The 19,980-nt window shown below is 39.6% G+C and overlaps 1 protein-coding gene across 2 annotated transcripts in view; it reads right to left on the bottom strand.

Moving 5' to 3' along the window:
• LOC148883097 (poliovirus receptor homolog) overlaps window positions 1–19,980 on the bottom strand; it is a 134,552-nt gene that overhangs the window by 41,952 nt on the left and 72,620 nt on the right. For both annotated transcript variants that reach the window (XM_089023709.1, XM_089023711.1), the window contains exons 4-6: window positions 14,237–14,530; window positions 12,963–13,080; window positions 11,658–11,806 (exon numbers count right to left, since the gene is read on the bottom strand). In XM_089023709.1, the coding sequence (XP_088879835.1) occupies window positions 11,658–11,806; window positions 12,963–13,080; window positions 14,237–14,530 (561 nt within the window). The remainder of the gene's footprint in view (window positions 1–11,657; window positions 11,807–12,962; window positions 13,081–14,236; window positions 14,531–19,980) is intronic.

Below are 19,980 nucleotides of genomic sequence, written 5' to 3'. Positions count from 1 at the left end.
CACGCACGCGGGAGTAAAAGTAATTTCCGCTGTTTATAAGCAGTGAATGCTTCCAAGCGGGAGGATTAATGGTCCCCTTTTTACCTTTCTGGAAGTTTTTTTGTCAGAAAAGCTAACTTCTATGTGTGCGGAAAGTCCTTTAAAAACGAATTACACTCCCATTTAGCAAGCAGTTAGCTTTAGCGCGCTAGCATGAGCGACAGTTAGCGTTTAGCTTTTGTAGCATGGGTGACAGCATTGTAAAGGGGTATCTTAAAATTGTTATTATTACTCTTCTGGTGATGAAATGGCTTTTTGGGTGTCAGGAAACTGCAATTTTGGCAAAATAAGGAAAATGTTTTACACAGTAGTTCCAGGAAAGGAAAAAGAAACCATTTTGAATCAACCATTTTGGGTAATTTTCAACGGCTTGTACTTTCGCTAAGTCCTGTTTGGAAATGAGTCCAGATCGGACAAAATGGTGAACCTAAATTGTCAAACTCATTTCCCTCCGCCATATTAAGTAGGCGGAGCATATCGTCGAAGATGAATGATCATATTTGAGGATTTTTGGAAGCTACGAAAACATTAGCTTGATGCTAGTTTGAGCGGTCAACATGCAATTCGGTGGACAAGCCTATTGAAACAGGACACACGTACACTCACACACACACACACACACACACACACACACACACACACACACACACACACACACACACACACACACACACACACACACACACACACACACACACATAAATAATTGTCACATGACCAATACATTGAAATTGAATGGGAAGTCAGCCATTTTGTTTTGAAACAGCTCATTTCTGGGCTTGTATACCTACTCACAAATTTAGAACCTGCCTTTAATGTTTAATGATTAATTCTTGGACCAGAATGTTATTTTTATTTATTTATTGATTTTCAAATCTATGACGCTGCACTGAAAGCAGATGGAATATATCCAAACAGCTCGGCGTTAACAGATTCTTAAAAAGAAAAATAATTGCCTTCACGGAACGTGCGGAGACAAACTGTCACATCAGGATATATTTAATTCAAATGTGTGATAATCTGTCATCTCACTCTGTCCCCCCCCCCCCCCCCCACACACACACATAGCCTAGCTTGAATTCCGTGGTTTAATGAACATTATTGATGCCCGGGCTTGAGCGAGAGGCGGGCGTAATTAGTGTGATGTCTCTCACCTATAAGCCTACGGCTTCATTAATTCAGCGCACGTTGGCGGTCGCATTCGTGGAGACATCCGCACACACCCAGCCAACCTCCACACAGACACACACGCACACACACACACACACACACACACACACACACACACACACACACACACACACACACACACACACACACACACACACACACACACACACACACACACACACACACACACACACTAAACCTTCCCTCTACACTGATTCCGTCCGTCCATCCATCCATCCATCCATCCATCCATCCATCCATCCATCCATCCATCCATCCATCCAATTTCAATCCATCCACCCATTCAATCCATCCAATTCACCATCCATCTATCCATACAACCTAACCCATCCATCCATCCATCCATCCATCCACCCAATTCATCCAACCACCAATCCAATCCATCCACTCACCCATCCACCATCCAATCCACCTAATCAATCCACCCAATCATCCATCCATGCACCCAATGCATCCAATCCATCCATCCAATCCATCCATCCAATGCATCCAATCCATCCACCCATTCACCATCCATCCATCCACCCAATCTCCCATTCCATGCAACCATCCAGCCAATTCATCCAAATACCCATCGAATCCATCCATCCATCCACTCACACATCCACCATCCAATCCACCCATCCACTAAATCCATCCATCCAATCTAACCATCCATCCACCCATCCATCCAATGCATCCAATCCATCCATCCATCCATCCATCCATCCATCCATCCATCCATCCATCCATCCATCCATCCATCCATCCATCCATCCATCCATCCATCCAATCTAACCATCCATCCAATCCACCCAACCACCCCGACTTGCTCTGAAACGCTTCACGGTTGTGTGAATCATTTCCAAGTGAATCAGGACCACTGAGTGGGAGTGAGAGGGAGTAGGACGAACGAGGGAATGGAAAAAGCCCGGGAGAGGAGAAAAAAGGTAAAATTCTGTCAGGTCAGGATCCACTCAAACATCATCCCAGGAAGCAGGATTAAGCGCTTCTCTTTGCTCCCTCTAAAAGTAAGACAATCGCACTGAAATTGAAACCGGGGAACCCCTCCGACCATTGGACCAGTGGCTAAACGGTCATGCTCCCCCATGATAAGCGTTTGTATGTATGTTTTACTTCCCCGTTAGTTTTTTGTTTTTGTGGTCGCGATTCCCACAGAGCTAGCGTTCAAAATGAAACAGCCTCTTCTTCCGCTCGTTTACAGCGCACCTGATTTTCCTCTCCTCATCATCACAATGCGACATCTTACGTTACATTCAACAAACGACAAGCTAGCTTTGCAATGCTAATCTTTTGACATCGACTTCGACAATGACTTTGCTAAAAAAAAAAAAAAAAAATCACTGCGATGCCTAAAATTCCACCGAATACCTTATCGATGACCTTCATTTTGACAATCCACACGGACTGCCTCTTAATACTCGCACAAATAAAATATTTCGCATGCTCGGAATATAATCCAAAAACCCAGACGTCCTTCGAAGGGAATGATAAAAACAACTGACCAACCGGTAACCGTGAGATGCTAACATTCTTACATACACTCACCCCCCCCCCACATTTCTTTTGTAAGCTATCTAGCTAGTTATCCATTAGCTGACCGGCAGCTATTTCATTTGTAGTTTTTTTTTCTTGCCTTAAACTGCTGTTGTTATCAATTTTGCTCATATGCTACCTAGCTATTTGCTATCTATTAGCTATCTGGCTAGCTGGGTGGCTATCTCGCGAGCTATCCATTAGTTGTCTGACTATCTAGATAGCTGTCTGGTTAGCTATCTATCAGCTATCTATTAGCTATGTAATAGCTAGCTAGCTTTCTATCTATTTGAGTTAGTTCCGGGTTGGGTAAACGCTGACGCGTGTGGCTGCCGCTGCTCAACCACAGAAAAACATCTAACAATGACTGTAAAGTGACCTTGAGAGTTTTGAAAGGCGCTTTTAAATGAAATGGATTATTATTCTTACACGATGCGAGTTCACCTTCCAAATGTGAGTCACTTTAACACACAAAAACAGCACACGCACACAAGCGCAATCACGCCGCCATTCTTGGAGCCAATTAAGGTGCTTAAAACGCTTGTGTGCCCAGTTGCAGTGGCGCCACAAAGCGGATTAAGCAGTGAAATGGGAGCAGCATAATACCCACTTGTGCTGCTGTTAATGACTATGTCCGGGAGATATAATGCAAGCATAACGTCGAGCATACTGTACATGTGTGTGCCAGTAAGCTGCTAAAGCTACCTGGCAGCCCAAGGCAGCAACATGTTGGCTAGCGAATTACATGATTTTTGATTTGTAACGCGCCTGTGAGCTTTTGGCGAATGCTCCGTTAGCGTGTGCGGCAGACGCTCGAGCGGCAGATGTTTGTAGGTTTATAATTACCGGAGCATCTATGTTAAATGTATACTCGCGCATTCATGGCGTTTTGCGGGGTGTGTTAGCATTAAGCTAGTAAGTTGATGTGAACTGCAAGTACAAAAGTACACTGTGGACAAAGGCTCGTACCCAGAAAGAAAAAAAAAGTCTTTACTGCCGGCAGGAGACACAGCCATTCATTACAGACGCCTGAATTCTGCATCCCTCTGCCAAGCTCTTTATTGAGAGTATATGCAAATTTAAGTGATACATTAGTAAAACATAGTTTTCTTGATTAGAATACCACATCCCTGGGCGTTCTAAGCGTGAACAGCTGTAAGCAATAAAACATTGTCTCTTCCATGAACTGATAAATGTGTAATGAGCTCTTCCTGTGAAGGAGTTTCAAGTCGTAAATTGCTTCGGTGATAAAGGAGTTTCCCAAGTCCTAAATTCTGTCCAAGTCCAGATCTCCTAGATGAAGATGACAGTTTAACTTGCTGTGTCTGGTGACCTCAGATTGACCCCAGGTTGTCTGTGCTTCAATTGTGTATTCGAGTCACACATGTTGACTAAGCATACAACAGTATGAAACTTTTAAATATGATAACTTGGTATTCTGTCTAATCTCTATCAACCTTATACACTGGGAAATACGGTACAAATACAGGAGAGTTATTTCTCTTTCTCGCAGGTGGTATATCTGTTCAACGGACGGCCGTTAAAAATCAGGCCAAATGGGACGCGGCTAACAAATGAGCTCATTTCCTCCCCACGCCCCGGGTTGAAGGAAGAGGCTGTGAACATCCTCCTCCTTCTTTTCCTGCTGCTCTGTGGATGTGCAGCCGACGGCAATGGCCGCCTGACCCCGGCTGCGGTCCCGGACTGGCTAATTGAAAGGCGCTCGGCGGGATGGGAGCGTGCTCTGTCTGGGTGGTCACTATATATGCGCGCACGTACACACAACAACAAACGCAAGCAATTAGAGCGAGACGAGGGCCAAGGTGCGGAGTTTCTCGAGGTGTTGGGGGTCACAAGAAGCCTCCGGTTACAAGAAAATGAATGGGCTCTGAGAACGCATACCAGCATCTGTGTTGCGATACAAAAGGTACTTGATTGTACACTCCAGAGAGACAAACATGGACACGAGCCTTAAAAAAGTTATTTTTGCAATAGCAAGACATCTTAACATTTTGATGTTAATAATAATAATAATAATAATAATAATAATAATACAGTGATACCTTGGCTTACGAATTTAATTGGTTCCCAGACAGAGTGTGTAAGGCGAAAAGTGAGTCTACCAAAAATTTATTTCCCATAGGAAACCATTAAAATGAGAATGATCTGTTCCCAGGTCCCCATAAAACATAATTTACTACTTTCTAATTTTCTAAGCCTTAAAACTACACAAAATATACCTTATTTTATGTATAATAAATGTGCTATGGTATTATAATTAAATGAATAATCTGTACTATATAATAAAGTCATTTTATTTACCTTTGTGATGGTTGTTGATGGCTTGATGAAATGGAGTGGCCGGTTTCCTCAGCATTAAACACTTGATGAGGAACGTAACATTCTTCTTTTACCATCTTGAGGAATGATCCCTTGGAGATGCTTTTTCTGCGATCATTTTATCTAGTTCCTCATCAATTGTGTTCTGTTTAGCTGGGTTGATAGCTTTTTGCATCAAGTGTACAGATGGCTTGTGCGGGTTGTTTGTGGAGCCTGATTGATGGGATATTTTAACCTTGCAGTCTACACTCTGCCTTTGAACTGTCAAAGTTGAAACGCTCACTGTCGTCTGCCTGTCTCTTTAATGTTTATACCACCTCCCCTCGCTGCTGCGTTCTTGACCAATCACGTGGCTTTAACCGAAGACTGGGGGGGGGATAGAGGACAAAAACAGTCGGCTGCCATTTTGGTGTTAGAAGAACGGGCTCATTTGCGAACGACCCATCATTCAAAAAAGTTTGTATGCCAAGGTAAAATGTTCATAAATTTAACGTTCGCAAACCGAGGTATCACTGTGGCTGAAAAACCAGCTCTTGTTTTGAGCTCGCTTCCTGGAATGTAACATAGTAAAACGCAGGCTCTTCAAGCCCATCCAGCTCATTTAAAGTTCATCAAAGTTAATTAGCATCACACGCGTACACACACGCCGGGTAGTCCGGTCGAGAGTTATTACATGCTCGGGCGGAAAAAACGTTTCAAATTGGAAGCTAATCCTGATAAAGTGTCATTTGTGTTTTCTTATCCTGACATGCGGCCTCTTCCCGTTTATTGGATCATTTCAATTAAGTGGCAATTACGTAGCGTGGCGTGACGAACTGCAAAATATGCAACAAAGTACAGATTTATTTGAAAAAAAAAAAACACTTTTTTTAATTCATATGAAGGCTGGTAAAATTATGTAGCCATCATCTGGAATTATTTAATAACACAATAATTTAACACTGATTTAAAATCTTTTTAAATGACAGCAAAGTAAATACTCCCCAAAAAATTATAATCCCAATCTTCCCAACGTTCTAATGATTTTGCTTGATTACAGTGAACGACAAAATCAGCGGCAAAATGTGACGTCACGTAAGGAACGCCCCTGACCGAGAAAGCGACTCACAATCCATTTTGGGTACTTTGTTCGGTATGAAAACATCGTGTTGATCCGTGTTGATGGCGAAATTAGAAGGAAAAACACATAAATAACGGGATGGTGAATCGTTGTCTGTTGCACCAAGACTACTATTTGATACGAGTTGACACAAATTCCCAGCAGACAAACCAGCCCATTTCCAACGCCGCTTGGGCGCCATCTTGTGCATTTTCTGGGATGGCTCGAATTGATACGGAAGGACTTCTTTAAGGACTATTTGAATCGTATTCAGAACTGGATGAGTAAGAAGAAAGCATCTCCGAATTTGAAGCCATTGTTTTGATTCGAGAGCAAGGCAAGACGTTCCTGCGTGACGTCACAAACAAGGGGGGCGGGACCTTCTGAAACTCACCATCTCCGAGGTCATTTTGAAGTAGTTTTGGGACACTTTCACTAATTTTTCTTGGTGTTTTGCATTTGATTAAAAATATCAGCCTGTGTGTTTTGGGTATTTTTAGATACTATAAAACGTTTTTCTGATGTCAGTTAGGAAACAAAAAAAATGGTGTCAGTTGTCCTTTAAGCATACTTATATGAACCGTAAACATACATTCCATACAAACTACAGTAAAGTCTCGTTATATCGATATTCAAGGGAGTCCGAAAAAATATCGATATAACCGGGACTATCGATATATCCAACCCTGTTTGCATGTAATTTTCTCCATGCGTGCATAGAAATAGTATCGATATAACCGGGACTATCGATATATCCGATATCGATATAACGAGACTTTACTGTATGTGTAGTGCAATAAAAAAATTGATCATGAAGTTATTTCTAAAATGGTTAATGGTTTCATCCCACAAGCCAAAATGGCTTTCAAGTAACAAAAAAATAATAATCCACTCTAAACAATACGCCCATCGTCAGGCAAAGCTTTGTTCCGGCAGGAAGGCCAATTGTAACCCTTGAGCCGTGACTTGTCACTCAAGTTCTAAACGCAGCTGAGCCCTCAGTCCTGGCGCCTTCGATTACGTGGTGTAATCCAGCGCCCTGAAGAACACAGAAGTGTTAGCGGCGGGAGGGTGGAGTGATTTTTCCGAGTGTTCGGATGAGATGAGCTGGTGAGAAGACACCTCTCTCTGGGCTCGTCGAGTTTTGAGCATTCTGTCGTATTTGCTGCGCCCGTGCGTGTCCGTGTTGGATCAAATGTATTGGAAAACGTGTCCGACGATTCTTTTTCACGTCAAAAATGTCAGTTTTCCACTACGCCACTGGGAATGATTTTTTTTTTTAAATTGTAAAATTGTTTCCGGTGGTTTAACGCATTTGTCATATTCAAAGATTTGCCCAGTCTTTGTCCTTTATTTGATTAAATTGTAGGCAAACAAATTAACTAGGAATACCATTTGAACCTCCTCATTCAGAATTATTTTGAAAGTAAAATGAACTGACACGTATTTTTTGATATATGCATTTATGTATGTATGTATGTATTTATTTATTTACACATTTATTTACACATCTATGAATCTATGAATATATTTATCTATTTACCTATTTATGTATTTATTTATTTATTTATTTGAGTAACATACTTATGTATTTATGTATTTGCAGTCTGTACTTATCTATTAATCTGTTAATCTGTTCATGTGTTTGTTTATTTATTTAGTTATTTATTGATGCATGTATGCATTTATCTATTAATATATTAACTGATTAACCTATTTAGCTACTTATCTATGTATCTATTTATTTACTTACATACTTATATATGTATGTATTTACTGCATACATTTATCTATTAATTTATTAATCTGTTTATGTATTTACCTACATACTTATGTATTTAATGTATGCATTTATCTATTAATCTATTTATGTTTATTAACATATGTATGCATTTATATATTAATCTATTAATATATTAATCTTTTTATGTATTGATCTATTGATCTACATACGTATTTATGTATTTACTCTATGTATTTATTTATTAATCTATTTATTTATGTATGTATTTATTTACATAGTTATCCATTTATATAGATATCAATATATCTATGTATTTATTTACTTACATAAGTATGTATTTTTGTATTAAGTGTATGTATTTATCTATTTTTGTTAATCTATTTATGTATTTATGTTTTGCGTCTTTGCGTCTTTATGTCTTTATGTATTTATGTATTTATGTATTTATTTATGTATTCATTCATTCATTCATTCATTCATTTATGTATTTATGTATTTATTTATGTATGTATGTATTCATGTATTTATTTATTTATTTATTTATTTTAACGTACGTATTTATTCAGTATTTTTTATTTGTTTGCTTTGGAATCAGTGAACTGTCCAAGTGAGTCTTCTTTACCCTTTTCTGTGATTTTATCTGATTGTCACCCAGTTCCTGTCAGCTATTAGGGAGTAATTTTCAAAAGTGGTTCAGGGTGCCCCCTATCTACACACCGAAGATGGGTGGGATTGTATCCAGCATCCCCTTCGTGAGGATAATGAGGATAAAATGGATAGGAATAGTCTCGACTGCACATTTTTGCTTATCACGGGTGCTTTTAGTACAAACATTCGAGTCACTACAGAAAGAATCAGAGACGTATCGGGAAAAAAAAGGAGAAAAATAGCAACCAACCCGCCTTACAAAGATAAAGAAAGCGCACCGGATCATGATCAAGACACATTAGCGCTCTCTGAAGTGGGTGCAAAAAAGTCAAAAGTGGGATGGAAAACAAAGTGGCTCACACCAACTTGAAAGACTACCGAAGAATCCGGAAGAGCTTGACCAGGGCCAACGCAGCGGGGTCGCGAACTCAGAAACGGACCTTGCCGTTTCGTATCAAGGCCTCGACGGGCTGCGGGATCGCAAAGTCAACTTTTCTTCTTGGTTTTGATCAGTTTGGAGGAGGTTGTCGAGATTTACGGCCCTGCTGAGGGTGCCCGCGTCAACCGACAAGAACACTACAGAAATCTGTGCTTGCACCCCCGCAGTTCTCACATCAGCCTTGATCCCAGCGTCTATCTCTGTGTGTGTGTGTTTGTATGACTAGTCTTGTGAGGACCACTAACATTTTATACCATACGTAGCGAGGACATTTTTGACATGTGAGGACCTTTTGGCCGGTCCTCAAACGTTTTGCATTCCAAAGGCTTCTAAAGGGTCTATATATGCGTCTGTTAAAGTTTGAGAGAGGTCCTCACAAATTCACCCAAAATGATTTTTGGTGTGTATTTTCATTTCACTTGGATCCACACACTTTTTACTTACTGTGTGTGTTTAAGTGTGTGTGTGTGTGTGCGTGGTTAATGAGAGGAAAAAGTTCATACCACAAAAAGTAAAACCATATTTTAACCAAATTCACTATAGGGGTGAGGACTTTGAATATACCCATTCAGAGACCTCACTCCTGCTGTTATTTCAGTTTCAAGTCCACTTTTGATTTTAAAGAAGTTGAAGAGGGAACTGGGGTGATATTTAGTGTTCAAATGTAACACAAATTCTTCTCTAAACTTATCAGCAACGGTGGTCCTCACTCCTTACCTGGAGTTATCCAGACCTCACAAAACCATTGAAACAGGAATGTGTGTGTGTGTGTGTGTGTGTGTGTAACAAGGGGGTGGGGGTGACAAGCGAGTAACATGGGAGCAGGGGGATTGAAGGGGTCACATGACACGATAGGGCGAGATTGGAGTCAACACTCCCGAATTCCCAGCGCTGTCAATGCAGCGCTGAATAAATACCAATGAAATGAACGAACGACGGCAAACTTCCCAAACAGGCGAATGACAAATCAACATGGACAAAGCGGATTGGATGGATGACGGCCATGGCGACGAACTAATTTGGCCGCGCTAATCGACAGGCAGTGGTTACCGAAGACACACCAGGGATTGGGGCTGACAAACGTGACACAGCCAGCACTATTTACTGACAACAAACACAACACAGGGACAACTACAACCTCACCCCCCCGCCACCCTTTTTGCAAAAACAACCTTTAAAACCATGGCGGGTCATGTTTGCAGGTGGCGGCAGATATGAAATTAGTTGTGAATTGGGGTCACTTTCACTTCTCAACCGGAAAAAAAGCACCGGACAGGGACCACATACATGCCAATAAATAAAAAAAGAGCAACAAATAAATAAACAAGGAAATAATATATATATATATATATATATATATATAGATAATATCTATATATATCTAAATCTATATCTATATATCTATATATATAGATAAAATGTCATTATGACATAATTAACACATTTTAATTACAATTAATTAATATTAAAAAATAACATTACATTATTACATAATTACTATTTATTCAAATGAAATTATCTATATACTACATATAAACATATAGACACATACACATAAACATATACATATATACAAATGCAAGTATAGAAATACATATATGTGCATATGCATATACACATATACACATGTACACATACATGTACACATACAAGTACACATACACATGTACATATACACATGTACATATACCTATACACATGTACATATACACATGTACATATATACATATACATATACACATGTACATATATACATGTACATATACCTATACACATGTACATATACACATGTACATATACATATACACATGTACATATACACATGTACATATACACATGTACATATACATATACACATGTACATGTACATATACACATGTACATGTTCATGTACATATACACATGTACATATACACATACACATGCACATGTACATATACACATGTACACATACACATACACATGTACATATACACATGTACATATACACATTCACATGTACATGTACATATACACATGTACATATACATATACACATACACATGTACATATACACATACACATACACATGTACATGTACATGTACATGTACATGTACATGTACATGTACACATACACATGTACATATACACATGTACATATAGACATGTACATATACAGATGTAGATATACACATGCACATGTGTATATGCACATGTACACACACGTACACATACGCACGTCTGTCATGTGTGTGCAGAAAATGGGCAGAAAATTCAAAGGCTCAGAGCAGTAGCGGGTATAGGGTGGAATGGGGTGGAATCGGGGAGCAATGCCCACCCCACTCTAAATACGCAAAGTAGATCCAAAAATTTGAGCTATCAATTCATACTTCTCTCTCAGAGTATTGCCTCTTTGTTTCAAATCATCTCATGTGTGCAGAACAAGAGTATCAAAAACAAGAGTAAGAATGATTCAAAAATACACAACAAATTCATAGCAGGTGCGTGCGCCGCACTTCAACACATGACAAGCATCACCTCCTCTGTAGCCCCCCACCCCCAACACACACATACACACACATACACACACACACACACACACACACACATAGAGCGGCTCGCTGCCGGCGTCCTACTCACCGATGACGAGGGTGGTGATCTGGTCCTTGGCGGCGCCGTGCTTGTTCTTGACCTCGCAGATGAAGGTGGTGTTGACGGCGTCGTCCACCTTGCTCACCGTCAGCTTGTTGCCGTCCACCAGCACCGAGTCTGGCAGCGGGCCCGACGCCCTGGAGGGGGAAGGTAGGATGAGATGGAGGACGCCAGTTTGATGTGACTCTCAAAGTAAACGTCAAACCAAGGGAATTTAATATTCATGTATTTGAATTTGTTAAAATATTAATTGTGTAATAATTAGCTAGCTGAATAGCTCAAATGGATGGAAAGCTAGATGGTTTTCTATTAGCTAGCTATTGGCTGGCTGGCTAGCTTTCTCTCTATTTGAAGTTTTCTGGGTTGAGTGAACGCTGGCGCGTGTGGCTGCCGCTGCTCACCCACGGAAAACTTATCCTGTGACTGTAAAGTGACCTTGAGAGTTTTGAAAGGCGTTTATAAATTAAATTTATTATTATTATTATCATTAGCTATATAGCTATCTAAGTGGCTATCTATCTATCTGTTGGCTATCTACTAGCTATCTACTAGCTGGTTAGCTAGCTTTCTATCTATGTATTTACTAGTGACATTCAGTGTATTAGCTAACCAACTCTCTAGCTATTAGCAATGAAGCTATCTAGGTGGCTAACTATCGAGCGAGCTATCTGTTGGCTATCTACTCGCTGGCTAGCTAGCTTTCTCTTTACTTCCAGGTTGAGTGAACGCTGGCGCGTGTGGCTGCCGCTGCTCACCTACAGAAAAACTTATCCTGTGACTGTAAAGTGACATTGAGAGTTTTGAAAGGTGCTTATAAATTAAATTACTATTATTATTATTATTATTATTTTATATTAATTAATTTAAAAATATTAAATGTGTAATAATGTAATATTATTTTAAATATTAATTCGTTGTATTAAAATAGTAATTATGTAACAATGTAATATTATTTATCATTTTACTCATGGTTTTATTGTTGCGTGCTTTGTTTTTATTGTTTTTAATTGTAAAGTGTCCTTGGGTGTTTTGAAAGGCACTAGAAATTAAATGTATTATTATTATTATTATTAATTTATTTGAATTAAAAATGGTTAATAATAAAATATTATTTTCTTAATATTCATTTAACACCACATAACCTGGTCTGACAAAATGCCGCTAGCTTAATGCTATCAATCAATGCTAAAACCATAGACGGGCTAATGAAAGTAGCTTAAATATTACCATTTGAAGCAAAAACACATTTCGAGGAATGTTTGATAGAAGTGAATGAGCGGTTGGCCATCTTACGCTGTCCAGGTGACGGTGGTGGGTTGCGGGTTGCCATCGGCCGTGCAGACCAACGTGGCGTCCGAGCGGCCCATGTACCAGTTGTGGTCGTAGCCCTCGATGGAGACGGAGGGGGGGTCTGCACAGAGAGTGTCAGAGGACAGAGATTTTTGTCTTCAAATTTCCATGAAGTTTCCGTTAAGTAAGTGACATGCGCGACATCTTGTTGCTGAGTCGACGCCACTAGCGACTCTAATTTAATCCCTTGTAAATCAAATAAATAAAAAAAGTCAACAAATGAATAAATACAAAAATAAATAAACAGATAAATAAAGAAAGAAACAAATAAATATATAAGCAGATATACAGAAGAATAAATACAGATAAACAGAAGTATAAATAAACAGATGTATAAATAAATAAATAAATAAATAAATAAATAAAAATATACATCAAAATAAATAAAAAACATATATAAAATAAATAAAGAAATAAATAAACAGATGAATAAATAAACAGATAACCAGAAGAATAAATAACCAAATAAACAGAAGAATAAACAAACAGATGAATGAAGAAATACATGAAAATAAATAAAAAAGACAAAATAAAGAAATTAAACAAACAGATAAACAAAAGGAGAAACAAACAGATAAACAGAAGAATAAATAAACACATAAACAGCAGAATAAATAAACAGATGCATGAATAAATACATAAATAAATGAATAAAAATAAATACATAAAAATAAAAAATACATAAAATAAATAAACAAACAGATAAACAAAAGAACGAATAAACAGATAAACAGAATAATAAATAAACAGATGAATAAATAAAGAATGAATAAATACATAAATAAAAATACATACATAAAAATAAACACCATACATAAAATAAATAACGAAATAAATAAACAGACAAACAGAAGAATAAATAAACAGATAAACAGAAGAATGAATAAACAGATGAATAAATAAATAAATAAATAAAAATGAATAAAATACACATAAGATCAATAAAGAAATAAATACACAGATAAACAGAAGAATAAATAAATACACAGAGGAATAAAAAAATAAAAAAATAAACAAACAAACAAATAAATAAATAAATAAATAAATGTAAATACATAAAAAAAGAGACATTAAAAGGATTATAGGTACATGTCGCCATTTATTCTCATATGCTAATCTTCAAAGCTAGCCTTCAAGGCGTATTATTTATAAATTAGATGACGCGAGCGTGTGTGTGTGTGTGTGTGTGTGTGTGTGTGTGCGCGTGTGTTATTTACACTCCACAGAGAGTTTCAGTTGGTGCGTCCAAGTCCTGTCCTGGGTGCGCTGGTCCACCATGCACGTCACCTCCCTTCCATCGTCGGCGGACGTGGGCACCAGTCGGTACTCGCTGCGCACCGTGACGGTGCCGTCGGGCCCGTTGGTGCTACTGGTGGTGTGGTTGCCGCCCACTGACGCCAACCACTTGATGGTCGCCGCCGGCTTTGCGTCGGCCGCCTGGCACTGCGCCACCACCGTCGCCTTGGTACCCGCCTGCACCGTCACGACGTTGGCTGAATTTTTGGGTTTGGCTGTCGCGGAGCAGGAAATACAAGCCATGGTCAACAACAATTGTATTAGTTGTTCCTTACAGTGGATAAAGAATATATGCGTGTCGGTGGAATTTTAGCGTTTGGTTGTCGGTGAGTAGGAAATACAAGGCACGGTCAACAACAATTATGAGTCATTCTTTACAGTGGATAAAGAATATATGCGTGTTGGCAGAATTTTTGGGTTTGGCTGTCAAGGAGTAGGAAATACAAGGCACGGTCAACAACAATAGTATTAGTCGTTCTTTACAGTGGATAAAGAATATATGCGCGTTGGCGGAATTTTTGGGTTTGATTGATGGGGAGCAGGAAATACAAGCTTCGGTCAACAACAATAGTATTAGTAGTTCGTTACAGTAGATAAAGAATATATGCGTACATTTTTTTATTGTCTGTACACATGTGCTGCGCCGTTTTTTTTTTTTTTTTTTCAAATCTCAACATTAGCTGAGTTCCACCATATAGCAAATCCAAACCAAAAGAAGCTTTTAAAAAATGGACAAAAAAAGACAATAAAATAAATCAATCAGCCAGCTCTGGTTCAAAAGTGCAAAAGGAGGTCAACAATGCTGCCCTTCCATCCGCCGAAGTATAAATGATGATTCAAAGAGGCGGAAGCCCGGTTTCACTGCATTGTTTCCATCAGAATGTAAATGCACGGCGGGGGGTCTAAGTGGGTTTTATCTGAGTGACATTTTAGACATCAAGAAATGACTTCAGACATTGGCGAAGGGCTGAAGATGAGCAGATGCCATCACAATGACCGTCCTCTAAAAGAACTGTCAATCATCTGGCAAAATGTCACGCTATTTGCTTTGGCCACAAGATGCATTGCAATATTTCATATTTTTTCAATAAGCGGCTGCCTCGGAAATGACTTTCCAGCTTTTCTTTGTGTGCATCAGATGAGGCATGAAAGCTTTCTGATGGTTCTCGAACGTCTGGCGTTTTGTGGCGACCGCAATATCTGCACATGCCTGGTCAAGGCCAGGCTCGTCCACCTACGCCGCTGTCAAAACCTCAAATGAGATGCTCAAATTTGATTCCTGATGCCAACCGGGCTTTAACTGACACATATAAAGCCATTGCTAATTTGTGTTTAGCTACAGAAAGCTAGCAAACAGATTAGGAATGTTTGGAAGGTCGAACTAGCTTGTAATGGCAAGTTAGAAACAGAAAGCTAGTTGCTAATTTCCAATATGTTGAATAACGCTGTCTAGTTGCTAATTTGTGTTTAGCTACAGAAAGCTAGCAAACAGATTTGGAATGTTTGGAAGGTTGAACTAGCTTGTAATGGCAAGTTATCAACGAAAAGCTAGTTGCTACTTTCCAATATGTTCAATAACTCTGTCTAGTTGCTAATTTGTATTTAGCGACAGAAAGCTAACAAACAGATTTGGAATGTTTGGAAAGTTGAACTAGGTTGTAATGGCTAGTTATCAATGGGAAGCTATCTGGTTGCTAATTTCCAATATGTTCAAGAATGCCGTCTATTTGCTAATTTGTTTATGGCTACATAATGCTAGCAAACAGATTTGGAATGTTTGGATGGCCGAACTAGCTTGTGATGGCTAGTTAGCAATGGGAAGCTAGCTAGTTGCTAATTTCCAATATGTTCACGAACGCTGTCTAGTTGCTAATTTGTGTTTAGCTACAGAATGACAGCAAACCGATTTGGCATGTTTGGAAGGTTGAACTAGCTTGTAATGGGTAATTAGAAACAGAAAGTCAGCTATATGTTCAAGAACGCTGTCTAGCTGCTAATTTGTGTTTAGCTACGAATAGCTAGCAAACAAATTCGGAATGTTTGGAAGGCCAAACTAGCTTGTGATGGCTAGTTATCATTGGGAGGCTAGTTAGTTGCTAATTTCCAATATGCTCATGAACGCTGTCTAGTTGCTAATTTGTTTTTAGCTACGAATAGCTAGCAAACAAATTCGGAATGTTTGGAAGGCCGAACTAGCTTGTGATGGCTAGTTATCAATGGGAAGCTAGCTCGTTGCTAATTTCCAATATGTTCAAGAACGCTGTCTAGTTGCTAATTTGTGTTCAACTACAGAAAGCTAGCAAACAGATTTTGAATGTTTGGAAGACCGAACTATCTTGTAATTGCTGGTTAGCAATGGAAAGTTAGCTAGTTGCTAATATCCAATATGTTCAAGAACGCTGTCTAATTGTCAGTCACAGTTTTATTTTGGACGTTTTTGGAAGCCTCAACTGATGTGTACACATTTAGCTGCTAAACAACGAACACATCGGTTGAGGCTACATTTTAACAAGCTAGTTCATTCCTAACTGTTAGCAAATGGCTCGAGCTGACTGTCAATTTTGGGCAATCCACATCAACGCTTTGTTTTGAAAGAGATACACACTCTTAAGTTCTCAGAGAAAGAGAGAAACAGCCACAAAAAAGATTTCAAAAACTATTTCAGACAAATGCTAATGCTGCCTGCTGTTCGATCTTCAACCGAGTACAGAGACGATTCTTTGCGCTTTATCTTTTAACTCAATGTCGGGATGTGGATGTGAAGAATAGAGGCAAAGTATTGTCCCAAAACACAGAAGACGTCCATAATTTGAAGGAGCCTTTGAACCGGGACAGCGTTGAAGACGTCATCATTCTTTAAACGCAACGCCTCAAGCACGCAAGAGACAGCGAGTCTGCTTTGTGACGCCACATCCCATTCCATTTTGAGAAATTATCCCCCCCCCCACCCCCCGCCTGACATCCATTGCGCGTGGATCAACGAGCTAAATGTCAAAGAGCGGCCCGGAGATGGGGGCGGGGGGGACGTATCTCGCGTGGGTTTTAAAGCGGGGCATTTGCATAAGATGTGTTCACACTTCATTCATTAGAGCAGCTATCTGAAACATTTTTATTTCTTTATTTTAGTTTTTTTTTGTGCCACGGACTGGTTTCACTTGAATGAGACAATGGTCAATACAATACAATACAATAGATAGTGATACCTCGGTTTACGAACCCCTTGTCTTACGAACTTTTCAGTTTACGAACGTTACATTTCTGAAAATTTTACCTTGACATTCGAACTTTACCTTGGCATACGAACTTTTTTCGTACACGGAGTTGCCTCAATGAGTGATGTGTCATTCGCGAACGAGCCCGTTCTTATAACAACAAAATGGCAGCCGACTGTTTTTGTCCTCTATTCCCCGCCCCCAGTCTTTGGTTAAAGCCACGTGATTGGTAAAGAACGCAGCAGTGAGGGGGGGTGGTTTAAACATGAAAGAGACAGGCAGACGACAGTGAGAGTTTGAACTTTGTTAGTTCAAAGGCAGTGTAGACTGCAAGGTTAAAATATCCCATCAATCGGGCTCCACAAACAACCCACACGCTATCAACCCAGGCCGGATTATCTTGTAATGGCTAGTTAGCAACGGAAAGTTAGCTAGTTGCTTATTTTCAATATGTTCAAGAACGCTTTATAGTTGCTAATTTGGGTTTAGCTACAGAATGCTAGCAAACAGATTTGGACTGTTTGTAAGGCCGAATTAGCAATGGAAAGTTAGGTAGTTGCTAATTTTCAATATGTTCATATGTTTCAATATGTTTGTTTATATAGAAATATATATGTAGTATATATAAATATATATGTAGTATATAGAAACACACACACACACACACACACACACACGCGCACGCACACGCACACACACACACACACACACACACACACACACACACACACACACACACACACACACACACACACACACACACACACACACACACACACACACACACACACACACGCGCACACACACACACACACACACACACACACACACACACACGCACACAGATTATTTTGTTTTGGTTTAGTCTCTCTGTCTAACTGAGAAATATATGAAATATATTGAAGTGCTTTCTCCACAGGAGAAAATGCATTTATTTTCTCAACAGGTTCAAGCTTTTTTTTTTAATACCCCCCAACAATTGGCGGACAAAATTCATCATCTGCAGCTGATGGCCAAATCCGGTCAAAGACCAAGACGCTGTATTAAATTCGAACCTCTCTCGTCTTTGGCAGGTCGCCAGTTAGCATCGCAATTCACGCAAGCGCGCACGTACGTGGCCGCTTGGGTGACATCTGTCGCCTTCCTGCTTTTTTTTTTCTAATTAAAGCAAACGACGCGCATCGCCGCTTCCACTTGACCCACATGCACGTAATTCCGAAAGCGGCGACACCGGCGGATGTCGTTATTAACGTCGGATTCAATGTCCGTGACTCCGCAAGGGACGCATTGAGGGATGCGGAAGGTTGACGACGAGCGTAGAGGTAGACGTTCGTTGACTTATGAATGATTGATTCGTCAATCCACGACAGGACGAGAGGTTATTCTTCGGAAACACTTCAACTTCTTTGAAAACAAAGAAATAAAAAGTGTACTTGAAATTGAAATAACAGCAGGAGGGAGGTTTCTGAATGCATACATTCAAAGTCCTCACCCCTGTAGTGAATTTGGTTAAAATATCATTTTACTTTTGGTGGTATGATCTTTTCCCTCACATTAACCACGCACACACACACACATAAACACACACGGTGAGAAAAAAGTGTGTGTATCCAAGTGAAATGAAAATACACACCCAAAAAATCATTTTGGGTGAATTTGTGAGGACCTTTTTGAAACTAACAGATTCATATAAAGACCCTCTAGAAGCCTTTAGAATGAAAAACTTGTGAGGACCGGCCAAAAAGTCCTCACTTGTCAAAAATGTCCTCACTACGTATGGTATAAAATGTTAGTGGTCCTCACAAGACTAGTCATACACACACACATAGATGCACACACCTTCTATTACAGCAGCTTGTAGGTGGCGGCAGAACAAGTCATTTTGAGCCACTGACATATTTAACCTTTATCAAGCAAGCACAGCCCCTGCAATTTGTCCACGTCGCGGCTTAATTCACGGCGCGGCGGCGTGCGGCCTGAATACAAATTTCATGGCAAGTCTCTATTTTGGCGCCCAGCATCGGCGTGATTTATTCACCGATCAAAGCCGTGTGTTCTTCCGCTGGATGAAAAATGTCAGGGTGTGGGGGTGGTATTTGTTTGTTGCGCGTTTCCCTTGTCACGCCGGAGATAAACGTCTGTTTGTTCGCCTGGCCCGCTAATAAAACATAAATATTGGAGGAGATGGAGGAAAGTGTTTTGGAAGAGGCGTCCATGAGACAATCCGTAATTGGCTTTGGGGAAAACGTTGACAAAAAGCATTCATTTGCGTGATTGAAAACTCATTTCGCTTTGATTTAAGACGTGAGCGGCTACGCTAAGTGGCTGCCACATGACCAGAAGCAGCTTTGAAAATAAATGAAATAAACTAAAAACTAAAATCACACACTCACACACGCACATATTCCTGTTTCAATGGGTTTGTGAGGTCCGGATAACTCCGGATAAGGAGT

This window comes from Hippocampus bargibanti, linkage group LG20 (genome assembly GCF_051943395.1).
Source record: "Hippocampus bargibanti isolate YZ-2025 linkage group LG20, ASM5194339v1, whole genome shotgun sequence".
Classification (NCBI taxonomy): Eukaryota; Metazoa; Chordata; class Actinopteri; order Syngnathiformes; family Syngnathidae; genus Hippocampus; species Hippocampus bargibanti.
Note: the sequence above shows the minus strand (reverse complement) of the source record. Positions and strands in the feature narration are given on the sequence as shown.